The following is a 21,961-nucleotide window of genomic DNA, read 5'->3' as shown; positions in this document are numbered from 1 at the left end:
AAATCATATGTTTTCAATAAAACAAAAATAAGATATATATTACATGTGACCAAATTTATAAGTATTTCTATGTGTAACTTTAACATTTTATTTTGATCAATTGAGTAGAAAATGGGAAACTTTGTATCAGGAATTAGTTAATTTTCATTTTATAAACATCCTGTAATTTCTGGGGCTGAATGAGATAATGCAATTTATTGATTCTTGGCCTTATTTGTATAGTTAAGTGGCTTGAAATGGAGACTTTCTCAAACTATTTTCATGAAGTTTACCTTATTTTCTCAAAATGTCATTCATTTTACAAGTAAAGTGTGTTTAAACTCAGTGGTGTGTTATTTGGCATTGTCCACAGTTTGACCTCGTAATACTGATACTTTTGGTCTCTTACAACTTTTAAAATTTGAGCTACTCAAGCAAACGAAGTAGCCTGCTGTGAATCCCTGCTATTCTTTATAGACAATTCTGAGCTTATACAATTAGGTCTTAGGTATACTACGATATTTAGTAGTACAAGTGACAGAATGAAGAAAAATCAGTAAAATGGGGCTTCCCTGGTGTCACAGTGCTTGAGAGTCCGCCTGCCGATGCAGGGGACACGGGTTCGTGCCCCGGTCCGAGAAGATCCCACATGCCAGGGAGCAGCTGGGCCCGTAAGCCATGGCCGCTGAGCCTGCGCGTCCAGAGCCTGTGCTCCGCAATGGGAGAAGCCACAACAGTGAGAGCCCGAAATCAGTAAAATGATAAGAACTTTCTCTAAGAAGTGATGTAAAACTGAATTTTAAATTATAAATTATTTTAGAAAACCTGAGAATGTGTCATATAAATATATAAATTTTGCTTTGTTATTTTTGCTTTAGAATAAAAAGGCATATACTCAGTGATGCATAGATTAATAGGATATTTTATCCTAAATCTATTCCTAAGTAATATCTAAAATTTGTAACTATTATTTACAATTTAAAACAATAAATTCTAATAAATGTGCTGTATCTTTTTTCTAACTTACAAATTTGTTACAATTGTTGGTTTTGAAATTATAGTGCTCTATCCATCTATACAGGAACTAGCTATGGAGTCAATACTTGACACAAATGGATATGTTGCTTTTGAACAATTTTATGACTTTTGTAACCTGTTGAAATATCAAACACAACTGGTAATGATATATCCCATTGGGGGTGGAGGAATAGTAAAATGCATTTATTCAGGTTCACAATGAGACAAAAGATGGAAAATGTAAGTGCTCTTCCTGCTATTATCATGTCAATCAGAAATATATGGAGAAAACAGCCACTAATTAAGTGAAAATCCAGATGCCAGAAGCATAAAGCATTTTACTTGGCCTCCGCATAGGGAAGTTTAAAGTATATACATTGACATAAATAAGCTTAAGATATATATTATCGTTTTCAGTGAAAGAATGCTACCTTTTATCATGAAAAAAATTTAAAATACCCAAGAAAATGGAGATAATCACTATTTCTCATCGACGCTAAATATTCAGAGCAATATGCCTCATTACTAGAGCCTGCAAACTCACCCAGGAAGCAAGTATCAAACTGTGTTAAATACAATGACTGCATGTCACTCATTTCACTGCTGTGTACAGAAAGATCCGTACACACCATCTGCTTACATTTAAGCACATATAAAGGTAACATAAATGTTTTCTATCAAAAATCTAACTTATTTAATAAAGGTGATTGTTTTAATAATGAATATGTTTTCTTTATTCCCTTCAACAATATCACAATCTAGTCAATTCCACCAGTCTGTGAAGAAAATCTTTCCTGACATGAGTACATTCAGCCTGTGAAGACAATCTTGAAATTGATACTTTTGAACATAAATATTTCTTTTTATATAATTGATAGAATATTTTCTATAATAATGACTAATTTGCTATTAACTGCACCAAAAATGTAAAGCAAATAAAAGTTGTTTCCAGAAAAAATAATGGATAAGTATTCCTTGGGAAAAATCAAATTGTACATTTAAAATTTATACTCTTAAATGTGATACTGACCCCCCAGGGCAGTTGCATGTAGACTAATTGATACATTCTTCACATAAACTTCCATTTTGACTTGGTGGTTTGTCCCAGTACTTGGTTTTAACTGCTCATTTTTCAGGTTATGTAACAAAAACCCAAAGAATACAAAGTTGGTATATGCCGATAAGGCAGAAATATTTAAATACACAAATACAAACACTAAGTTTTGTCATCTTAATGATTTTATGTATTACTGGACATGGTTTATTATAAAATGCATGGTTTCAAAATAATTCATGTCTGTTAATATATTACACTTTCAAGTACCCAAACTGATACTGACTTTTCTGTCCCCTCTATTCTCAAAAACTTAAAAATTAAATTGTAATATATATTACAATTTTCCTTGTCTTTGTCTATGTAAAAGTATAACCTCAGCACTATTTGTTAATCTATTTTATTTTTCTGTCAAAAGTCAATAGATGTTGTACTTCTTGTTCTTTTTGGCATTGAACTTTGAAGAGAACAAGTCTTATTCTATAGTAATCTTTATTTTTATTTTTTAAAAAATATTTTAAGCTCAAGATAGTGAATTAAATACATTAATACTGGTCTCACAATTTCAAATTATAATTTTAAATGTCTTATACAACTTAAAATTGACTTATATATATTTTAACTTCCATTATAATTCTTTAGCATTTGTTTTGGTTTTATTTAGTAATCCATGTTAGCATTTTGTTGACTCTCCTTTTTAATAACCTCTCATTTTTACTATTGCCTTTATGTTTAGTAAAACTCTTCCATATTTATTCTTCACATCACAATTTTGACTTTTATACTCATTCTACTAACTGCTTCTAATGGAGATTTTATTTATTCTCCTGTATTAATCTTTAGCTGTATTATTCTCATATGTTATTCAGATGACTATTCTTACTTTGCTCTCAGTCTTCATAACTTTTTTCATAGTGTACTGTATACTCTTTTTTTAAGAGAAAAAAACAATTGTGTCAAACTAGCTTCTTTAATTTCTAGCAGATCTTGTACAAAAGTATACTTTCCTACTGCAATATTATGAAGTTTTCTTCCTCTATGCTGCAAAATTTTATGGGCCTCATATTGACCTTTATGTGAATTAATATAAGAAAAATCCTAAACAATCTTAATAGTTGCCTACAAAATAGTAGGTTAATTCTGTTTTTTATCTTCTTGCCATTTCCTTGGCCACTATTGGAACTTACCTGAAGGTTTTTACCTGATAGACTGAATAATACAATGTTTTGTGCCCATTTAGTACACCGATACTTCAAGAAGAATGGAGACATACCTGGAGTCATTGATATTCTCTGCCCCCAAATAATACACAGCATGTTTCCTATGTGGATGTGAGTTCTGTCTGTGCCTCAGGCAAAGTTCATATTGTGGGCTGTGCCTCATGCAGCCATACACTTCATGAAGGATAATGACAGATAAAATGCATGTTCTCAAAGAGAAATTGAGCCAAATTTCATGTTTTTCAATCTGCTAAAAATAGCTTATGGAAATCCTGGCTTCTGCCATTTCATTTTCAGTAATATGCTCTGTTTTCTCTTACATTAATGAAGATACAATACTTCTCTTGGAATTGGTTTAAAAAGCCAGCAACTGTCTATTAAGTAGACTTCAATAGGGAATAACATATTGAAAACTAAATTTTTATCATGTGTGCTCATAACTTTATTAAAATTGATAAAGTTAGAGTCTCTTATAATTAACATCATCAATGATATGATAAGAGCCCGTCTATGCTTCTTTGAAGATACCTAGACTTACAAATATAGCTAGCTTTAATTATGCCAATATAACTTCATTCATCATTCATATTCAGTGTACGAATAAGAAAGCCATAACTACTCAATAATTTTACATGTATAATTAATCTGTGACCTTATTTTATTTGATACCTTGTGCCAAGCTAAATAAATATATAAGAGAAGAACAAACCTGACTTCATACTGGATCTATTCCTTTGGCTCTAACCTTTGTGCTCTCTTGCCTCTGCTTAGTTATGCTGGCTCCGAACCTTTGTAAAAGAATGTTGCCTTTAGCCTAAAATATAAAGTAGCCCATTCTCAAGGCTCTGTGTCCCAGGATTGATTTTTTTTAATTAAAAAAATATTTAGTTATTTATTTATTTAAATTTATTTTACTTACTTATTTTTGGCCGCTTTGGGCCTTTGTGCCAGGATTGATTTTTAACGGTATAACATTTTCAATTCATATACAGATAAAAAATTTCAGAACAGAGAATAACGTTTGTCTGGTTGGAGGTTTACAGGAGCATCATTACCAGACCTACATGGACAGCTGAAAGAACAAAGGATTATCACATCCCCTGGTGGGTGGGAGGTCTGGCTGGCACCAAGAAGTTGGCAACAACCAGCCACACTCCCTCCCTTTTTAGTATAAAAGAAGTCTGAATTCTAACTCGGGGAAGATTCTAATTCTAATTCTAATTGAATTCTAATTCTAATTTTGGGACACTAATCCACCATCTTCTAAGTCTGCTGGCTTTCTGAATAGTCTCTATTCTTTGCCCCAAACAACGCATCTCTCAATTTATTGGCTTGGTGTGCAGTGAGCAGTACAAGTGTGGACTCAGTAACAAGTACATTTATGGAAGCATAAATAGATAGGTTGGTAGGTGGATGGATGAATGATGAATAGATAATACATTATTTTGTTAGAGCACATTTAAAAATGCCTAACAGGGCTTCCCTGGTGGTGCAGTGGTTAAGAATCCACCTGCTAATGCAGGGGACATGGGTTCGAGTCCTGATCCGGGAAGATCCCACATGCCATGGAGCAACTAAGCCCGTGCGCCACAACTACTGAGCCTATGCTCTACAGCCTGTGAGCCACAACTACTGAAGCCCGCCTGCCTTGAGCCTAAGCTCTGCAACAAGAGAAGCCACCACAATGAGAAGCCTGTGTAACTGCAATGAAGAGTAGTCCCCGCTCGCCACAACTAGAGAAAGCCTGTGCGCAACAATGAAGACCCAACGCAGTCAAAAATAAATAAATTTATTTTAAAAAATGCCTAATATTGACAGATTGTTTATGAAGCAATAAATGTGGATTATTCTGTAGTTTATTATAATATATTTTAATAATTCACCTTTCTTTGTGTAGCATTCATACTGGAGGTGTTCTATTCCTAATTAAATGAAAATGCAGTGAAATATTATTTTGAAAAGCAGGTTAAACTTTTATTTTCTCTTTCTTTAAAATGTGTGTACTCACTGTCAGCATTTGATGTTTTCTGGGTGTGTCTTAGGTCTGGGCAAATTGGAATAACTTCTGTATGCCTTATCTTCTGATGTGACACAGAAGATATGTCAACCTTTATTTTTCTGTTTAAAGATCTCACTAACATTAATGTACTCCCTCGAAAGAAAAGTATTTCAAAATAATTTTTGAAACTCAACATTCCTATAAAAACACTAAAACTAATGGTTGTTTGAAAAGTTATTATAGACCTTCAGGTCTATAAATATAAATATAAATAAATATAAAATATATATTATTTTATATTTGATAAATATAAAATAGATATTAAATTTAAAACAACAAAAGGACAAATTGGAAGATTGGATATACTGTGTCATTTTCTAATACATTATTTTTGGCCTGAATCTCTGAAATATGCAATATCTGAAATCTGCAATCATTTCATTGTTATTTTTACTGAATAGTTGTCCATTTTTTAAAATAGAATTTAAATTAAAAAACATCAGTTTCTTATTCATGAGACCAGCTCAGGATTACCTTTAAATTGTAGTCAAATAACAGAATATAGAGAAGTCACATCATTTTCCAAGGAATACAAAAACAAAATATTTTTTCCTCTGTTAAATTTCTGGCTGCTGTTTTATAATACTTCTTAGATTTAGTCAGCATTTTTGAAGCTTGTGCAGATTAGAAATCTCTTAAGAACTGTCCTGACAGCAAGAAAAGCCCTGTTATCTTCTATTCATAAAAATGATTATTTTGGAGAGGCACTTTCCTTCAGTAGCTTTGGAAGCTTGTTTATATAATGTACTAACAATACAATTTTCAGAGAAATTAGAAAACTACAAAAATATAAAGAAATTATGCAGTATCTACCCATATGGAAATTAATAAATAAAAGGAAATTCCCTAAATACACATATTCAGAATATTACTGGATAATCAAGTTGGATATGAGTGCAGAAGTAACTTGGTACCTGATGGAAAGATAATGTAATTTGAGAACTACATCATTTAATGTATAATGATATGCAGAAAAAAAAAAGAAATAAACAGGAACAAAAACTCTCCAGATATGGCTGGAACTTACATATTATTTATCAATATTTTGGATGATGACCAAATTGTCATCACTGGCTGCTTTGGCCTCTATCCATCCTGAGGCTGCCTGGATAAAAACAAATGCTTCCTGGGATAGCAAAGCAACCAGGTAGTGAAATCGAAATTCTGAGCCACCTCAAATATTCTTCCTCACCATTTCCTCACTATGCCTGTTGATATTATAAACACAGAAAACATCAAGTTAGAAAATATAAAAGTATTATAAACACAGAAATATCATTTTTCTAACTGCAACATGTCATTTTGATACCTAAATCTGTATAAAAAAATACATGTTTATCTCAACCTCTGTTCTCATTTACTCTCATTTGGTGTTTGCTCAGTTGCTAAATAATGGAAATTATTGTACTCTAGTCATGTATCACACTTTCATATTAACAATGAGGACCTGTGGATTATCTCAATCTCTGCCAATTATAGACTTCTTGCTGTGACTTGTTGTTTCTTATTTATGGGTACCTTGCCTTTCACAGGGCCTTTTAAATCTCGGTTTCACCCCATTCATCCTTCGGGGCTCAGCTCAGATAATATGTTTTCTAATCTCACAGGCAAAATTATTGACTACCCCCCAAGACAGAGTCTTCACTGAATTAAAAAAAAAAAAGTTTCTATTTATTTTAAATTAAAAATTAGGACTCAGAAACCCATGGAAATATACATATATTTTCAAATTTTTAAAATTAATTTTTATTGCAGTATAGTTGCTTTACAATGTTGTGTTAGTTTCTACTGAACAGCGAAATGAATCAGCTATACATGTACATATATACTCTCTTTTTTGGATTTCCTTCAATATTGATAAAACTATGTCATCGATGTACTTAAGATTCATTGAAATGAAAACCAAAAAAAATAATCTTACCTAACAAGTACTAATAATTCTTTCTTTCAAAGAACTAAAAGTGCTTTGAATGAAGAGAAAAGAAAAATACCAAACTAAATTATCAATAACATGTTACCTATTTATGTTGGGTAGTTTCATATTGAAATTGGGAAGCAGTTTTAAATTCTTTGTGATCTTGGGCTTTTTGATACTTAAATAGGGTCTGTAGTTTTGTGTTATTTTTATTTGTTTGGATGGCTGCTGCTTTGTTAACTGGTTTATTGCTGGTTTTTAACTTCACTGGGAAAATGAAAGATAATGAAATTAAATAAAGCCTGGAAGAGTTAAAAGAGTCTTATATTCTAGTAATATTACCGCATCCTGTTAATGTGCTGGATTTCTCTTGGGAAGCTCAAGATCCCTTCAATATTTCATAACAGTAATGTGAGCAAGTAGACAAAAGGGAAATAGAATGCCAACCTATATAATGGAAAAATTGAAAAATAAGTAAGGTACTATATAGAGATTACTTTCTCTGATTGAAACAGGACCAAAAACAATTTTTCTTCAGCTACTTTGGCCCAGAGTGGGTGATGTTCATGTTTATATTTTTATGCCATTTTCTTTCAAATTCTCCACGGTATACAAATGAAGTCAACATAAATGGTGTATATATCAATACAAATATCTCATGTGTAAGATGAATATATTGGGTCATTTCTCTTGGGAAGTTAATTTGCATTGCTTCTGATGAAAAGCTGTTCATCCTCCTTATTACAAGACGGTTATTTTAAAACACTTTGATATAAATGTTTGACCTTTAAGAATCAAGTTCTTTTGGAGGAAATCCCAGATATGCATACAATTAGAGCCAATGTTGAATATCTAGTGTTGCCAGGTCACTAATTAAATTCCTGAACATAACCTTTTTCTTCCTGAAATGCAACATTTAGTAAATTATTTTATAACTATGAAAACATTGTTTTGTATAGATTTTGCATTTTAATGAGTTAGGGAAAATCACAATTTAAAATGAAATCAGAACTTGAAAGAAAATTCTGGAGCCAAAGAGCTGCCATCCAGTCATAATAACACAGGCTACTTTCACTGAGGCTGCAATTCCTTTGTCATTTTAAAAGTCACATATTTTCTGTTTAATTATGCTTTTTTTTTGTCTTTTTTGGAAGAAGTTTCAATATAAATCTGCAAAGGACAGATAGGAATCTTCCAGAGTGAAGAATATCTGTCTTTTTCCATAGCATTTTCTTTATTATTACCTCTCAAATATGTTTCTATTGCTCTTATTTGGTTAGATCAGGCTTCAGGAAGCAAAAATCCAAGGATCAGTGTAAGCATAACTATTATTCCCCTATTATTAATAGGACTAAATATGTATTAATTGCTAAATGAGAATAACTTGTTATGGGAGAATAATTATCTTAAAATATTTAAAGTTTTGGATTTGTTAAATATTTTGACCCCATCCCCATTTTTTCTGCTTTTTAGAACATAATCAGTATACAGAAGCCTCAAACTTAAAATATGATGGAATTCTATAAGTAGAGACCTGGAGAGAATGGTTCAAGTTGTGGCATATATTGTGTGAATCATTTGATATCTCAGCTGTCTGAGCCTTTTTCTAAATTCTCTGTGACATGATATGTTTTATAAAATAAAAAATAGGAATATAGAAGCTGATAAACAGGAGTCAAAGATATTATAGGGTTAGCAATATCATAGGAAGGATAGATAGATAAATAGACTTACAGATGATAGATACATACATATACATATATGTGTTTGTGTGTGTGTATATATATATATATATGCACAATATAGCAATATAGCCATACAGAGACATACATCTTTAAATACATTACTGTAAAGTTATTTAACTTGTAGTTACAGTTCCTTCTTTCATTTAACTCATTTGCTTATCCCTTACCATAAAACATCTTTTAAATATAAAGGTGAACTAAAAATACATTCAGACAAATAGAAAATGGAGAATTCATCCCAGAAGAAAAGCTGAAAATGATATTCTAAATAATAATTATCATATGTTTGGTAAAAAGGAATCTGTTGGAAGCTTGGAGATATAGGAAAGTAATAAAATAAATAAAATGGCACAATTTGGATAAGTATAGATAGAGTGTATAAAATTATAGTAATAATGTCTTGAATAGTTTTAAATATATGCAGAACAACATATACAAATTATGTAGATATCTAGAGAGGGTTAGATGTGGTTCAAATATTTAAGGTCTGTGTATGGTCTGGAATGTGGTACAAGTACTGATTTTTATTAAAGTATGGTAAGGTAATTAAAAATTTATAACCCATAAGGTAAGCATGTAAAGAGTAGTGAAGGTGTGTGTAAATATCAATTAATATGGGGAAATGGAACGACAAAGTATGTAAACCCATTTATATTTACGTGTAAGTTTACATCTATGAAGAAATATACGAGAATCATTCCATCAAAGACACACGGGAGTCCGAATTACAAACTGAAACATTTTTGTTGTTGAATACTACTTCCAAATATTTGGATTTGTTACATCTGAAATGGCACCTAAAAATCCTTTTCTGAAAAACTCCTAGGATTAGTCTTATCCCAAACCTAAATCACAGAAAAACAAATTTTAAAGAATATTTATAGGCAATATACATTATGTCTAAATGTCCAAGTATTATTCTTATAAGAACTGTGATATGCTAAGCCAACGATAGCAGATAAGTCATATGAATCCAACACTCCTTACTTTTGTCCTGAATACATGGACTACTAACAATCTACAACACTGTTTCTGCTTGACTGTAGGGATTTTTCTTAGCCCCTTTCCCTTCAGACCCCCAGTAGCTACCTGTAATCCCCATACAGTTGGGAAAATGGTAAAAAGATGATTTAACTTCTCTATATACTTCCAAATAAAAGAAAAAATATACCAAATAGCAATTATAGATGACCCTGTTCTGTGTTAATGATGCAGTGACTGGAAATTAATAACCAAACAATAAACAAAATTGCCAAGTAACTCAGAAAGCATAACTTAAAATGCCATATTCACTGATGGATGAAATTGGAAATCAAACCTTAAATAACAGTCTACTTAGAAAACACTGCAAATAAATTGCATATCAAATTTCTAGAGTACAAGCAAACAATACCCCGAGTAAAATCTCTAGCCTCCAATTTTGCATTACCAAATAACAAAGAAAATTTGATAATTTGTAAATTACCTAAAGGTTAACAAAGAAATAAAAAGTAAAGAAAGAAAAGAGCAAGACATTGGAAAGTTTAGTAAAGCTAGAGAAAGGAATTCTATAATTAAATGTATATAGTATTAAATTAAAAAAGCAGAAAAAACTTGACAATTGTTAAATATATGAATAACTTCCTTGAAAATAAAAATAATTGTATAAACTCTATTCTAATTAGAAAGAAAACACACATACATATAAAAATCAGAATAAAATTAAGAAATAAACATTAATTCAGATAAAATTATTATTTAAATGCCAATGATTTTAATAATTATCTCAAGTCATGTAAACTAGTAAATTGACTCAATAAAGCCCTGGAAAATGTAAGAAGTTTAGAGAATAACTAACCTTTCTAAGAGTAATTAGCAGAAATATTTATTTTGTTGGTTGGTTGGTAAACCCGAAGGAATTTTTTCATCCTTTCAAACCAGTTTATTTTAAATATTTCAGAGTACAGAGTAAGAAGAGTTGTCCACATCTTTGTGTAAAATAAGCACAAAACTGTAACACTGAAAACAAATTTTCTAGAAACACACATAAACTATTAGGGGGTGATGGTGATAATGGGACAAAAATGACTGGTTCATGGGAGATGAAGCACAGAGCAAAAGAGTAATCATGATCTTGAAATGTCCTTCAGAAGTAAAGCACAAGCAACTGACAAAAGTTTTTAACTAAATATTTTAAAAATAAATAAATATAAACACACATAAAAGTCCATTATTGTATGTCTATACAAAAGTATTTAAAAATTATAAAAGTAAATAAAAGCAAATGTTACTCTATCAAATGGCTATTATGCCATATTATTACTTCCCCCTTTATTTCTATTTAAAATGTTTTAAATTGGAAATGGAAAGATTCCACCTTATTTATTATCTACTTAATACCAAGCCAACACCATGTGGCATGGAGACACAAAGTCTCATGAAATTCAGGAACAAGAAGATGACCACTTTTACCACTAGCATTGTACTTGATCCTAGAAATTTGACCAAACAGTACTATAAAATCAATTAAGTAAATTTTTTATATCTACCCTTATTCGCAGATAATACTATTATCTCCCTGGAAAGAGATAAGTGAAACTGTCTTTATAAGAACTGTGATTAAGTAAAGACACATTTCCCAGAAGAAAAAAAATAATAATAATGAAAAGCCTGTAAAAAGTATTCCAAATATAATTTCAAATTTTAAATACTCAAAATTTTTTATTACTCCATGAAATCAAAATCAAAATCAGATACAACTTTGTGTTTCAGATTGGAAAAACAATCAGATGGGTATGGAATGTTTTTATTCCCAGCTGGGAAGTAAGTCATATGAATTATTTTTAGTATATACCAATGGTAAGTACTATATAATGTGTGGTTTAACTATATGAAGAATGTGTATATAATATATATTGAATGATCATATAATGGATAACTGTAATATTCAGTCTTGAAATATAAAATAATAGATTGCTCATTGATAATGTGTATACATATACATATGTATATATACATATATACACAAATAATTAAAATACCAAATTACATTTTCTCTTAGTAATGGTATTAGAAGAGTTAAGTTTAATTCTTTATTCTATTTTATGTATAATTGCTGATTAACATTGTATTTTCACTGAATTCTCAAAGGTACCCTATGTGATAAAAACAGATGAATATATGTATATATTTTTTCTAAGTCAGATACAACTATTTCAACAACACTAGCACATTTTATGCTATCTTATTTTTACTAAAAACATGTTTGAAATGTGAAATGTGAAGTAATGGGAGAAACTTTTTAGCAAGCTTACCAGAATTTGTGCACTCACATATATTTTCATCCTTAAAAAGCTAATCTGGATGGCCATACGTTTATTCCAATGATATCATCATTTCCGTTATTAGAACTTATCTTTTTAAATTTCCGCCAAAAACTTCAGTGTATTACTTTAAATATCGAATAGGGAAAACATTTTTTTCATTTTAAGATGGAACTCCAAATAGCTTCTAGATTTGGGTCTGCTTAATAAAATGGGATATTATACTGCATGACAATTTTTTCATTATTTTATTTAAAGTTAGGTGTGATTTAAAAGTGACAGTTATGTTTTCTTCCTGTATTGTCTCCATACTGATTTTTATAAGGCAATTATAATAAATAAGTTTTGAAATTATTATGAACAGCACTTCAATGTAAGACCAAGCATAAAATCTCAAATAGCATAAATTTTAATGCTTAATCTCTGATATTTTTGTATCAAAACCTGCCTTTTTACTATGTAGCCCCTGTGAAATTTGTCCTCTATGATTTTACAAAGAATATAGTATGGTTGTGATTTTATGTTTTTATTTTTTAGTCTTATTAATGTGAGGGCATTTAAACTAACCTCAAAAATACTGAAACAAAATTTTGCTTTTAAACTAGGAAAAATTTGGCACTCAGTTTGCTTAGGCAGCCAAACAGTATGTTGAAGGGTGTACTGAAGCTGTTTAGGCACTATTATTGGGAGGTTATGGTTGCCTATTTTCTCTTCAGACCTTTGATAAATAAATTATATTCTTAGAGGTGCAGCCTGGCCTTAGCATCCTTATTTGCATGAGCCAGAGCTGTGTAGTCAGCCGTGTAATTGCCCAAAGAAGCAATCCTATTATTCCAAGGGAAGATATTTTTACTTTGCCGAATGAGAAAGCAAGCTACAGCTGATCATTAGACACATTTGAGATATGTTAAATAAATGTATTAACCACCTTATCCACTAGACAATTCGATTTCAAGAAATACTTACTTGCCTGTAAATCCTGGGAAACATTTGCCAAGGAAATAGCCATATAAATGTGTACCTGTTGCTCCATTTTTGCAGGGTGCAGATTTACAATCTTCAGTTTCTATTTCACAGATGTGTCTTTCACATCTTTGCAGAGAGCTACAACTGCAGGTGTGCAAATGGGTCAGGCAGAGGCCTTGCACTGATGTGCTCTGGTTTCCTAGGCAGTCATCAACATTGAGTATACCGACTCTAAACATGTGACCAAGGAAACAGCTGCATCTGAAAAGCAAAAAATCCGAATTAATCATATAATTTAACATGTTTAAATGTTTATCACATATTTACTTAAATCCACAGGATAAGAACATATTAAAGAAGGTTGTGTGGTGTACTTTTAAAATATTCTTGTAGGAAGTGTCCATTCTTGGCAAAATTTAATTTTGGTTATTGTGCAGAATGATGCTTGAAAAGAACTTTGGCAACAAACAGATCTAGACTCAAATACAGGTCCTGCCTCTTAACTGTTATGTGACCTGCTGAGGTGAAATGACGGTGCGCGTTTGTCAGGATTTTTGCGAAAATGTGCTGGAAATTTCTCTAGAGTGATTGCCTGAAAATTATGACAAGTTTTGATAGTAGTATAAGTGCCTGACATTACGCTTTTGATTACCAAGGCATTCATTTCAAAGACATTCATCTGAAATAAACACACTGCCAGCTACACAAGTACATAAAAAGCCAAGCCAAGCCCCAAACCCCAAGAACTTTCCCGTTTTAGAAAGCCCTGTTTGACCTTGATAAATAAACTTTTGTGGGGACCCTGCTTTTCCCTTCCTGCTCTTTAATTCCCACGTTCATGTTTTAAATTCACTAATAGAATGAACACTGAAACCACTAGGCACCCCACCCTGGACCCCAGTAAAAGCAGAACCCCAGGTCTTCTCTGTCTCTTTACCTGAGCTGCGACTTTGCTGTGTGGCCCAGGAGTGCCATCTACCCTCCTCCACAAACTATGGTAATAAAACTTGTTTGTCAAAGTTCTCTGATGATTATTGCTGAGGTGCATCTTACAATCATGATAAGAACAACAAGGGCCAGTCTGGTGGCCACATGGGTTCCAGTTGGGGAAATGTCTGTGAGGGCTGCCACGGGTAGTGCAGGCCAGGTGAGGGCCCCGGGCATTCCTGGACAATGGCATCACTATTGATAGGCTGATCCAGCACAAAACAAGTTTGAAATATTTTATCTCATGCCTAAAACTAATAGGATTTTAATTAATACTAGGTTCTATTGATAGTATTCATTCATTCACTCCTATATTTGTTCCATAAGTATATGTTTGCATTGTCTATGTGATTGGCATTGACCTAAATGAGGTAATGCTGATGTGAACAAATTTCTGGCTTTATCTCAAGGAAGGCACCCTCTGCTTACCCTAATATTTATAACTCTAATAAGTTTTATTGCAAATGCTTGAGTATCTCAGTTTTTTAGTTGCCTATAGTGTAAATTATCTGAAGGCAGGAACAATGGCTGTCTTATTCCCTCTGAATTCTTATCACCAGTATATATGCTAGTATATGCCAGTTCCTAGCACAGAGAGAAGGACCCAAGAAATCTTGTTCAATGTGTAATGATTGAATAAATAAATGAGGTGTTGGAAAGACACTCAGAATTTGCAGGGGGTGGGGAAGGTGATAAGTAGATTATTACAATATCTCTGAGGTTGGATTAAGTACAAATATTCTGGGAATTATTAAGAGAGGAAATTAACCTATCTTACATGATGGGATGATGAGGCAGGAGGAGAGTTATTGTATAGTGTATGTGTGTGTGTGTGTGTGTGTGTGTTTACTATTACACATAATGGATTATTCAAACTCAATTTTTCACTGAGTGCAATTATTCTTTAAAGATATAGATGAAGGGCTTCCCTGGTGGCGCAGTGGTTGAGAGTCCGCCTGCCGATGCAGGGTACGCGGGTTCGTGCCCCGGTCTGGGGGGATCCCACATGCCGCGGAGCGACTGGACCCGTGAGCCATGGCTGCTGAGCCTGCGCGTCCAGAGCCTTTAAGAGCTATATTGGAATTTTTAAATATCTATATTTCTTGAGTACATGAATGCAATTCATTGAGTCATTTTAAATTTTTTAAGTATAGATTTCAATGATGTTGAAAATCCTGATGAGACTTTAATAGCATGCAAACAATATTAATTCCTATGGTAATTTCAATTTAGCCAATATTTTCTAGTAGTTTTTAATGTGGTTTTCTCTATTTCAAGATAATTGTGAAATATAGTCTGTGTTTCTTGTAAATTATTGAAAATATCTATAGGTTTAATGGTGAGAGCCAGATTAGCTATCAACAAAGGAGGAATGTTTTTCTGAAGTTAGAGAGATACTGGTTTTTAACTTGTATTTTCTTCATTTCATATACACACATCTTTTGAGTACTTCAGTTATTTATTAAGTGTATTGAACAAATATTCTTGGGTCTTCTTTATATGCTAGGTATCACCTTAGGTAATGTGGATTATAAGATACCATTTTAATGATTATAACTTATATAATATACCACATTTATTCCTTTGGATATTGCATATACATACATATAAGTCATAAGAAAAAGAAAGCATAAGGCGAGAAAGATACCTAAAAAATACTGAAAATTTTTGGTCTAATTTGTTTTGATTTTCAAATATCCCTTGCCAACTATTCAAAGGACACTTAAAATAATCATATAAACATGATAATGAGTTGAGAAGAGCAATGTCAAATCACTCTGTTATTATTAATGAAAATTAACCTACTGAACCTAAGTCATTACACTCATAAAAGTATATGATGGTAGGTGTTTGGAGCCAGCAAGAGTGTCAAAATTCAGTTAGTTCAAACCTTTCTTCTTGTCATTGTAAAAAATTTGGCCATTTGATGCAGTTTGCCAAGGATCACTGAGATTGTTAATGGCAGGCAGTATAGTGAATGGTTTGATATATTCAATGCACCAGGCTTGGCTCTAATTTTTCTTCTCTAACTTATTTTATAAATGATTTTCTCTTTTATATATAATTATAATAAATATATAAATAATATATATATAACTTTATAAAAATTTTTATTTATAAATAATTTTCTTATCTGTAAAATCATCAGTACTAGATCTACTTCATAGAGGAGGATGAAGTATATTAATTACTGGGCAGGTTACTCTGTCACCAGCTATGTCAAATGTGCTTATGTTTACCTGAAATAAAGTTATAGAACACAATTACTCCCCTTCAATGACCTCTCACTTGCCACCCACTATGACTCTGTTAAAAAAAAAAAAAAAAATTCTAGGTAAACTCTAAACTGTCACATGGCATATAAGTCTGTCTATATCATGCCTGGTTTAATCACATTTTATAGATTAATTATTAATAATGCTCATTCACTTTGAAAGGACAAAGGAACACATTAGTTGAAAGTATGTATGTTGAAAGTATGGTCTCAGTATTAAATATTGTCATTTAATAGTTTTATTCACCATTTAGGTTTTTAATAGAAAAATAATCTAGAAATAGAAGACATTAAATATATTACTTTATGTATTACTCTGAGTCCTAAGATTATGGTCCATAGGTCTTATATACAGCAGATGCTCCATTAATATTGTTTTACTATGTAATCATAAAACGTATCTTAAAATTGGGTGAGGCTCAAGAGAAAGGTCATCTTAAAAGTTCTGAATAAATAGCTTCAAAAAGTTCATAGTCTTAGAAGACAATTTGAAAAGCAATGCAAAAAAGGTTAGACATTTAAAAAGCTATCTAGATATTATGGACTAAAATAAAAATATGGCCCGGGTAGCATAGAATCATCTAACATGCATAAAAACATTTTTATTATTTGACATATGAAAAAAGCATGAAAAGTCATAGAGCCTGAAGCTATAATATAGTTAAATTTTGACTGTATATGCTTAACACCATATTGGTTTGCTCCCAAAAGAGAAAGAAAAAAAAGGTACCTGAGAGAGAATTGTGTATCCATTAGCTAAGTTTCAACCCACACTATAGTTGAAACTTAATTATACAAAAATGCTTCCTTTAATTAAGTTTATTGTAATTAATTTTGACATCCATATGGACAGTATAATAATATCTATTTTGGAATTGCTTAAATGAATTAAGTAATGACCTCTATATCATTTTACTATAAAGCTTAAGGAAACAAGGTGATATTTTCCAGTGGACAATAAAGAGTAAAAAATATATCAGTGCATGTAAATGCAATAGTCAAAAGGATCCAGCCACTAGAGAAAACGTGGTTTACTGCAGCGGACGGGGAGGTGGTGGTGGGGATGCTTCAGGCGGTAATGTGAGCAATGGTACAGGCAGTAACACGAGCAATGGCTCAGGCAGTAAAATGAGCAATGGAGAGCGATGGGGAGTGGCAGATGAAGCTCTGCCCACTCTCCTGCCACTCACCTCCTGCTGTGCAGTTCAGTTCCTGCCAGGGAACCCCTGGTTTAGTGCTACCAAGACTAATAAAAACCAAAAATACGTGCATACATACATACACACAAACAATAAGCCACTTTTATATATAGTCCAGTTTATTTTTCTTTTTCCAAAAGTAAAATGTAACACAAAAAACTTTTGCCTGGGAGGCAGCAAAGTTTGCATGTTAAACCAAAAATTAAAAATAAACAGAGAACAAGAAATTCATATCTTAATAAAAAGGTACTGATATCACGGTAGAAATTACAATAGTCTTAGAAATTAATAATCATAAGACTTCTTGGTTCAGAAATATTTTTTTAAACCACAAATAAAATATATTTCTCTGGCAAATTCACATAAGCATATATTTATACAAGCCTCCTGACTCTACAGACATAGGTCTTGAAGCTATATCTGCTTTTATCACGGACTTTTAGATTTTACACTTTGAAATAGGACTCTTGCTTATGACTGAAAAATAGTGTTTTTGGTTATACTTAGTATTACATGGACAATGTGAAACTCCTAAAATAGATTGTAGGGAAACAGGTTTAATTTAAGTTTCCAGAAAGAAAGTCATAAAATTCAGTGCTATAAAACAAACTACTTGTGTCTTTAGAAAGTGAAAATAATAGTTATTTTAGTAGTTTAAAAAGATATTTGCTTTCTAAATGAAATGAAATGACCATGAGATGTGTTCTGAGGAGAATATTAATTTACCTATGGATGGTGCATTATTTGATCTCATTTCCACAACATTTTGCACAATGTTTTCTAATTAAGGAGTGCTCAATAAATGTTTGATGAGTGTATGAATGAATTGATTTCATTTTATTATATGTCTGGTAATAAGTAGGGATTGGTGACTTGTGCGTAAGCTTGAAGCTTCATACATGCGTTGGAGCCATGAACACTTCAGAGTCTTTCCTGGTTTTCTGAAATTATGATCCCATACTTAGCAAAAACTATCTGGAAGTCCTGAGGGACAAAACTTTGGTGGGATTTTTTTTTTTTTTTGTCTCCATTAAATTTTTCCAAATTCCCAGATAATATTTTTGAACATTTTAGGGCAAAAATGTGGTCAGGCTCAAACCTGTGTTAAATACTTCATTTATATTATACACTTTAAGTTGTACTATTATGAAGTATATATCAGTAGAAAAATATTTTTGCATGAATGATCAACCACCTGTTAACATTATTGTTGTTATTTTGTTGTTTTGCTAGTGTCATTCGTTTGAAAGAAATCCTTAATTTCTATTGCAATACTATAATTGTTTGGCTTTATAAGTTGTACCTTGTGAGTTTAGTTTTAGTTATTTTATTTTTAAAATTTTTTATTGGTGTAGAGTTGATTTATAATATTGTGTTAGTTTCAGGTGTACAGCAAAGTGAGTCAGTTGTACATATACATATATCCACTCCTTTTTTTTTTTTTAGATTATTTTCCCATATAGGCCATTGCAGAGTATTGAGTAAGTTCTCTGTGCAATACAGCAGGTTCTTATTAGTTATCTATTTATATGTAACAGTGTGTATATGTCAATTCCAACCTCCCAATTTATCCCTCCCCTACCATCCCCTCATAACCATAAGTTTGTTTTCTACATCCATGACTCTACTTCTGTTTTGTAAATAAGTTCATTTGTGCCCTTTTTTTAGATTCCACATATAAGTGATAACATATGACATTTGTCTTTCTGTGTCTGATTTACTTCACTCAGTATGACAAACTCTAAGTCCATCCACGTTGCTGCAAATGACATTATTTTGTTCTTTTTAATGGCTGAGTAATATTTCACTGTATATATGTTCCACATCTTCTTTATCCATTCCTCTTTTAATGGACATTTAGGTTGCTTTCATGTCCTGGTTATTGTAAATAGTGCTGAAATGAACACTGGGGTGCATGTATCTTTTTGAATTATGTTTTTTTCTGGATATATGCCTAGGAGTAAGATTGCTGGGTCATATGGTAGTTTTATTTTTGTTTTTTAAGGAACTTCCATACTGTTCTCCATAGTGACTGTACCAATTTACATTCCCACCAACAGTGTAGGAGGGTTTCCTTTCCTCCACACACTCTCCAGCATTTATTGTTTGCAGATTTTTTGATGATGACCATTCTGACCAGTGTGAGGTGACACTTCATTGTATCAATAGTGTAGTTTTAAAAGTTCTCCATTTCAAAATCATGGAGATATTTTTCTACATTTCTTTCAGTTACATCATATTTTTGTTTTTCCTTTTAACTTTAGGTCTCTGAACACATTCAGAATCTGATCCCAAATAAAGTATAAGGTTGCAATTCAGTTTTATCTATGATCTAATAGTAAGCCATTTCCCCATTACCCTCTACTAAAGAACCCTGTGTATTCTCATTAAATTATGGTAAACTTCTTTTACCGTAAACAGAGTGAAACACAGTCAGAAAAAATGCATTTATATTACAGAATAAAGGATATTATTTTATAAAAAAAGATCCTGAAAAATAATTGTTTTTTAAAACAAATATTTATTGATCTGTACTTGTGTCATTTGTGACTGACTTCTTTACCACAGCACAATGGTTTCAAGGTTCGTTCATATTGTGGCATGTATTAGGAATTCATTACTTTTTATTGCTTGGTAATATTCCACTTCATGAATGTAATGCATTTTGTTTTCCATTTATCATCACTTGATAAACATTTGGGTTGTTTCAAATTTTTGACTATTATGAAAGAATAAAACTTTACAAACTTTAATGTAGAAGTTTTTGTATAGAAAACATATTTTCATTTTTTTGAGTATCTACTAGAAATTGCTGGGTTTTATGGAAATCTATAACTCCCCTTTTCAAAGTACCTGCATGTACCATTTTATATACCAACAGCAGCATATGAGGGTTCCAATTTCTCCAAATCCTCACCAACACCAGTATTTTCTATTAATCTTTCTTTTTGATCGTGTTATTGATAATAGAGGGTATAAAGTATTATCTGGTTTTTAATTTTCATTTCCATTATTTTGTCATTAAATAAGTTAGTTTTGTTTTGTCTCTCTCTTTTTTAATTTATTAGTTTGAAGGAAGAAGTTCCATTGTATCTTCATTTTTCTTTTTGTTTTTATCATGAAAGGGTGTTGGATTCTGTCAAATGCCTTTTTCCTCTGCATCTATTGAAATTATCATATGTCTTCTTTTTCACCTTTATTAAATTGACATGACATATTACATTAATTGATTTTAGAAAATTAAACCAACTTTGCACTTCTGTGATGAATCTCACGTGGTCATGGTGTATAATCTTTGTTATATGTTACTGGATCTGCTGCATACAATTGTGTTGAGAGTTTTTGTGTTCAGATTAATTAGACATATTGGTCTGTAGTTTTACTTTCTTGTGATGTCTTTGATTTTGCTATCAATGTAACACTGGCCTCATAGAATGAGTTGAGAAATGTTCCCTCGTTTATTTTTAGGAGAGTTAATAATTTCTATTTTATCTGCTTTACATGTTTCAAGTATTCCCCAGTGAAGCTATTTAGTCCTGGATAGTTTTTAGTGTGAATCTTTTGTTTGTTCATTGAATTAATAATTCAAACTTTTCACTTAAAAAAATCTATTTAGATTTTCTGTTTCTTCTGGAGTGAGTTTCAGTAGTTTATGTTTTTCTAGGAATGTCTCCATTTCTTCATAGTTACCTAGATTTTTGGATAAACAACTGTTCATTATGTTTCCTTAAAATCCTTTTCCTTTCTGTAATTTCAGAAATAATACTCTCTTTATCATTCCTAATTTTAGTAATTTGATTATTCTGTCTGTCTTAGTATAGGTAAGGATTATTCATTTTGTTAATCGTTTGAAAGGGTAGACGTTGGTTTTGTTGATATTCTCTCTTCTTTATCTATATTCTATTTAATTCATTTCACTCTACAGTTTATAATTTCCTTCCTTTCTACATTTTCCATCATGTTAAATTAGAAGTTTAGGATATTGATTGAGATTGTCCTTGATTTTTACAGCTATAATTTATATTCTAAGCACTGCATCACCTACATCACATGGGTTTTGACATGTTGTGTCTTCATTTTAATTAATCTCAATTGATTTTCTTCTATTTTGATTTATTTTTGATTAATTGACTTATATGAATTGTGTTAATGTCCACATTTTTGTGAATTTATCAAATTGTTTTTGATTTCTAATCTCATTTCAGGGTGGTCAGAAAACATACTTTTTAAAAATTTCAATATT

General features: G+C 31.5%; 1 protein-coding gene across 1 annotated transcript in view; it reads right to left on the bottom strand.

The window, feature by feature from the left end:
* The window catches only part of EYS (EGF-like photoreceptor maintenance factor), a 1,631,219-nt gene that overhangs the window by 1,468,923 nt on the left and 140,335 nt on the right, over window positions 1-21,961 (bottom strand). Inside the window, 1 exon segment of the mRNA XM_024761621.1 lies at window positions 13,258-13,518. Coding sequence (XP_024617389.1) covers window positions 13,258-13,518 — 261 coding nt within the window.

Source organism: Neophocaena asiaeorientalis, unplaced genomic scaffold, assembly GCF_003031525.2.
Source record: "Neophocaena asiaeorientalis asiaeorientalis breed wild unplaced genomic scaffold, Neophocaena_asiaeorientalis_V1.1 scaffold169, whole genome shotgun sequence".
Classification (NCBI taxonomy): domain Eukaryota; kingdom Metazoa; phylum Chordata; class Mammalia; order Artiodactyla; family Phocoenidae; genus Neophocaena; species Neophocaena asiaeorientalis.
Note: the sequence above shows the minus strand (reverse complement) of the source record. Positions and strands in the feature narration are given on the sequence as shown.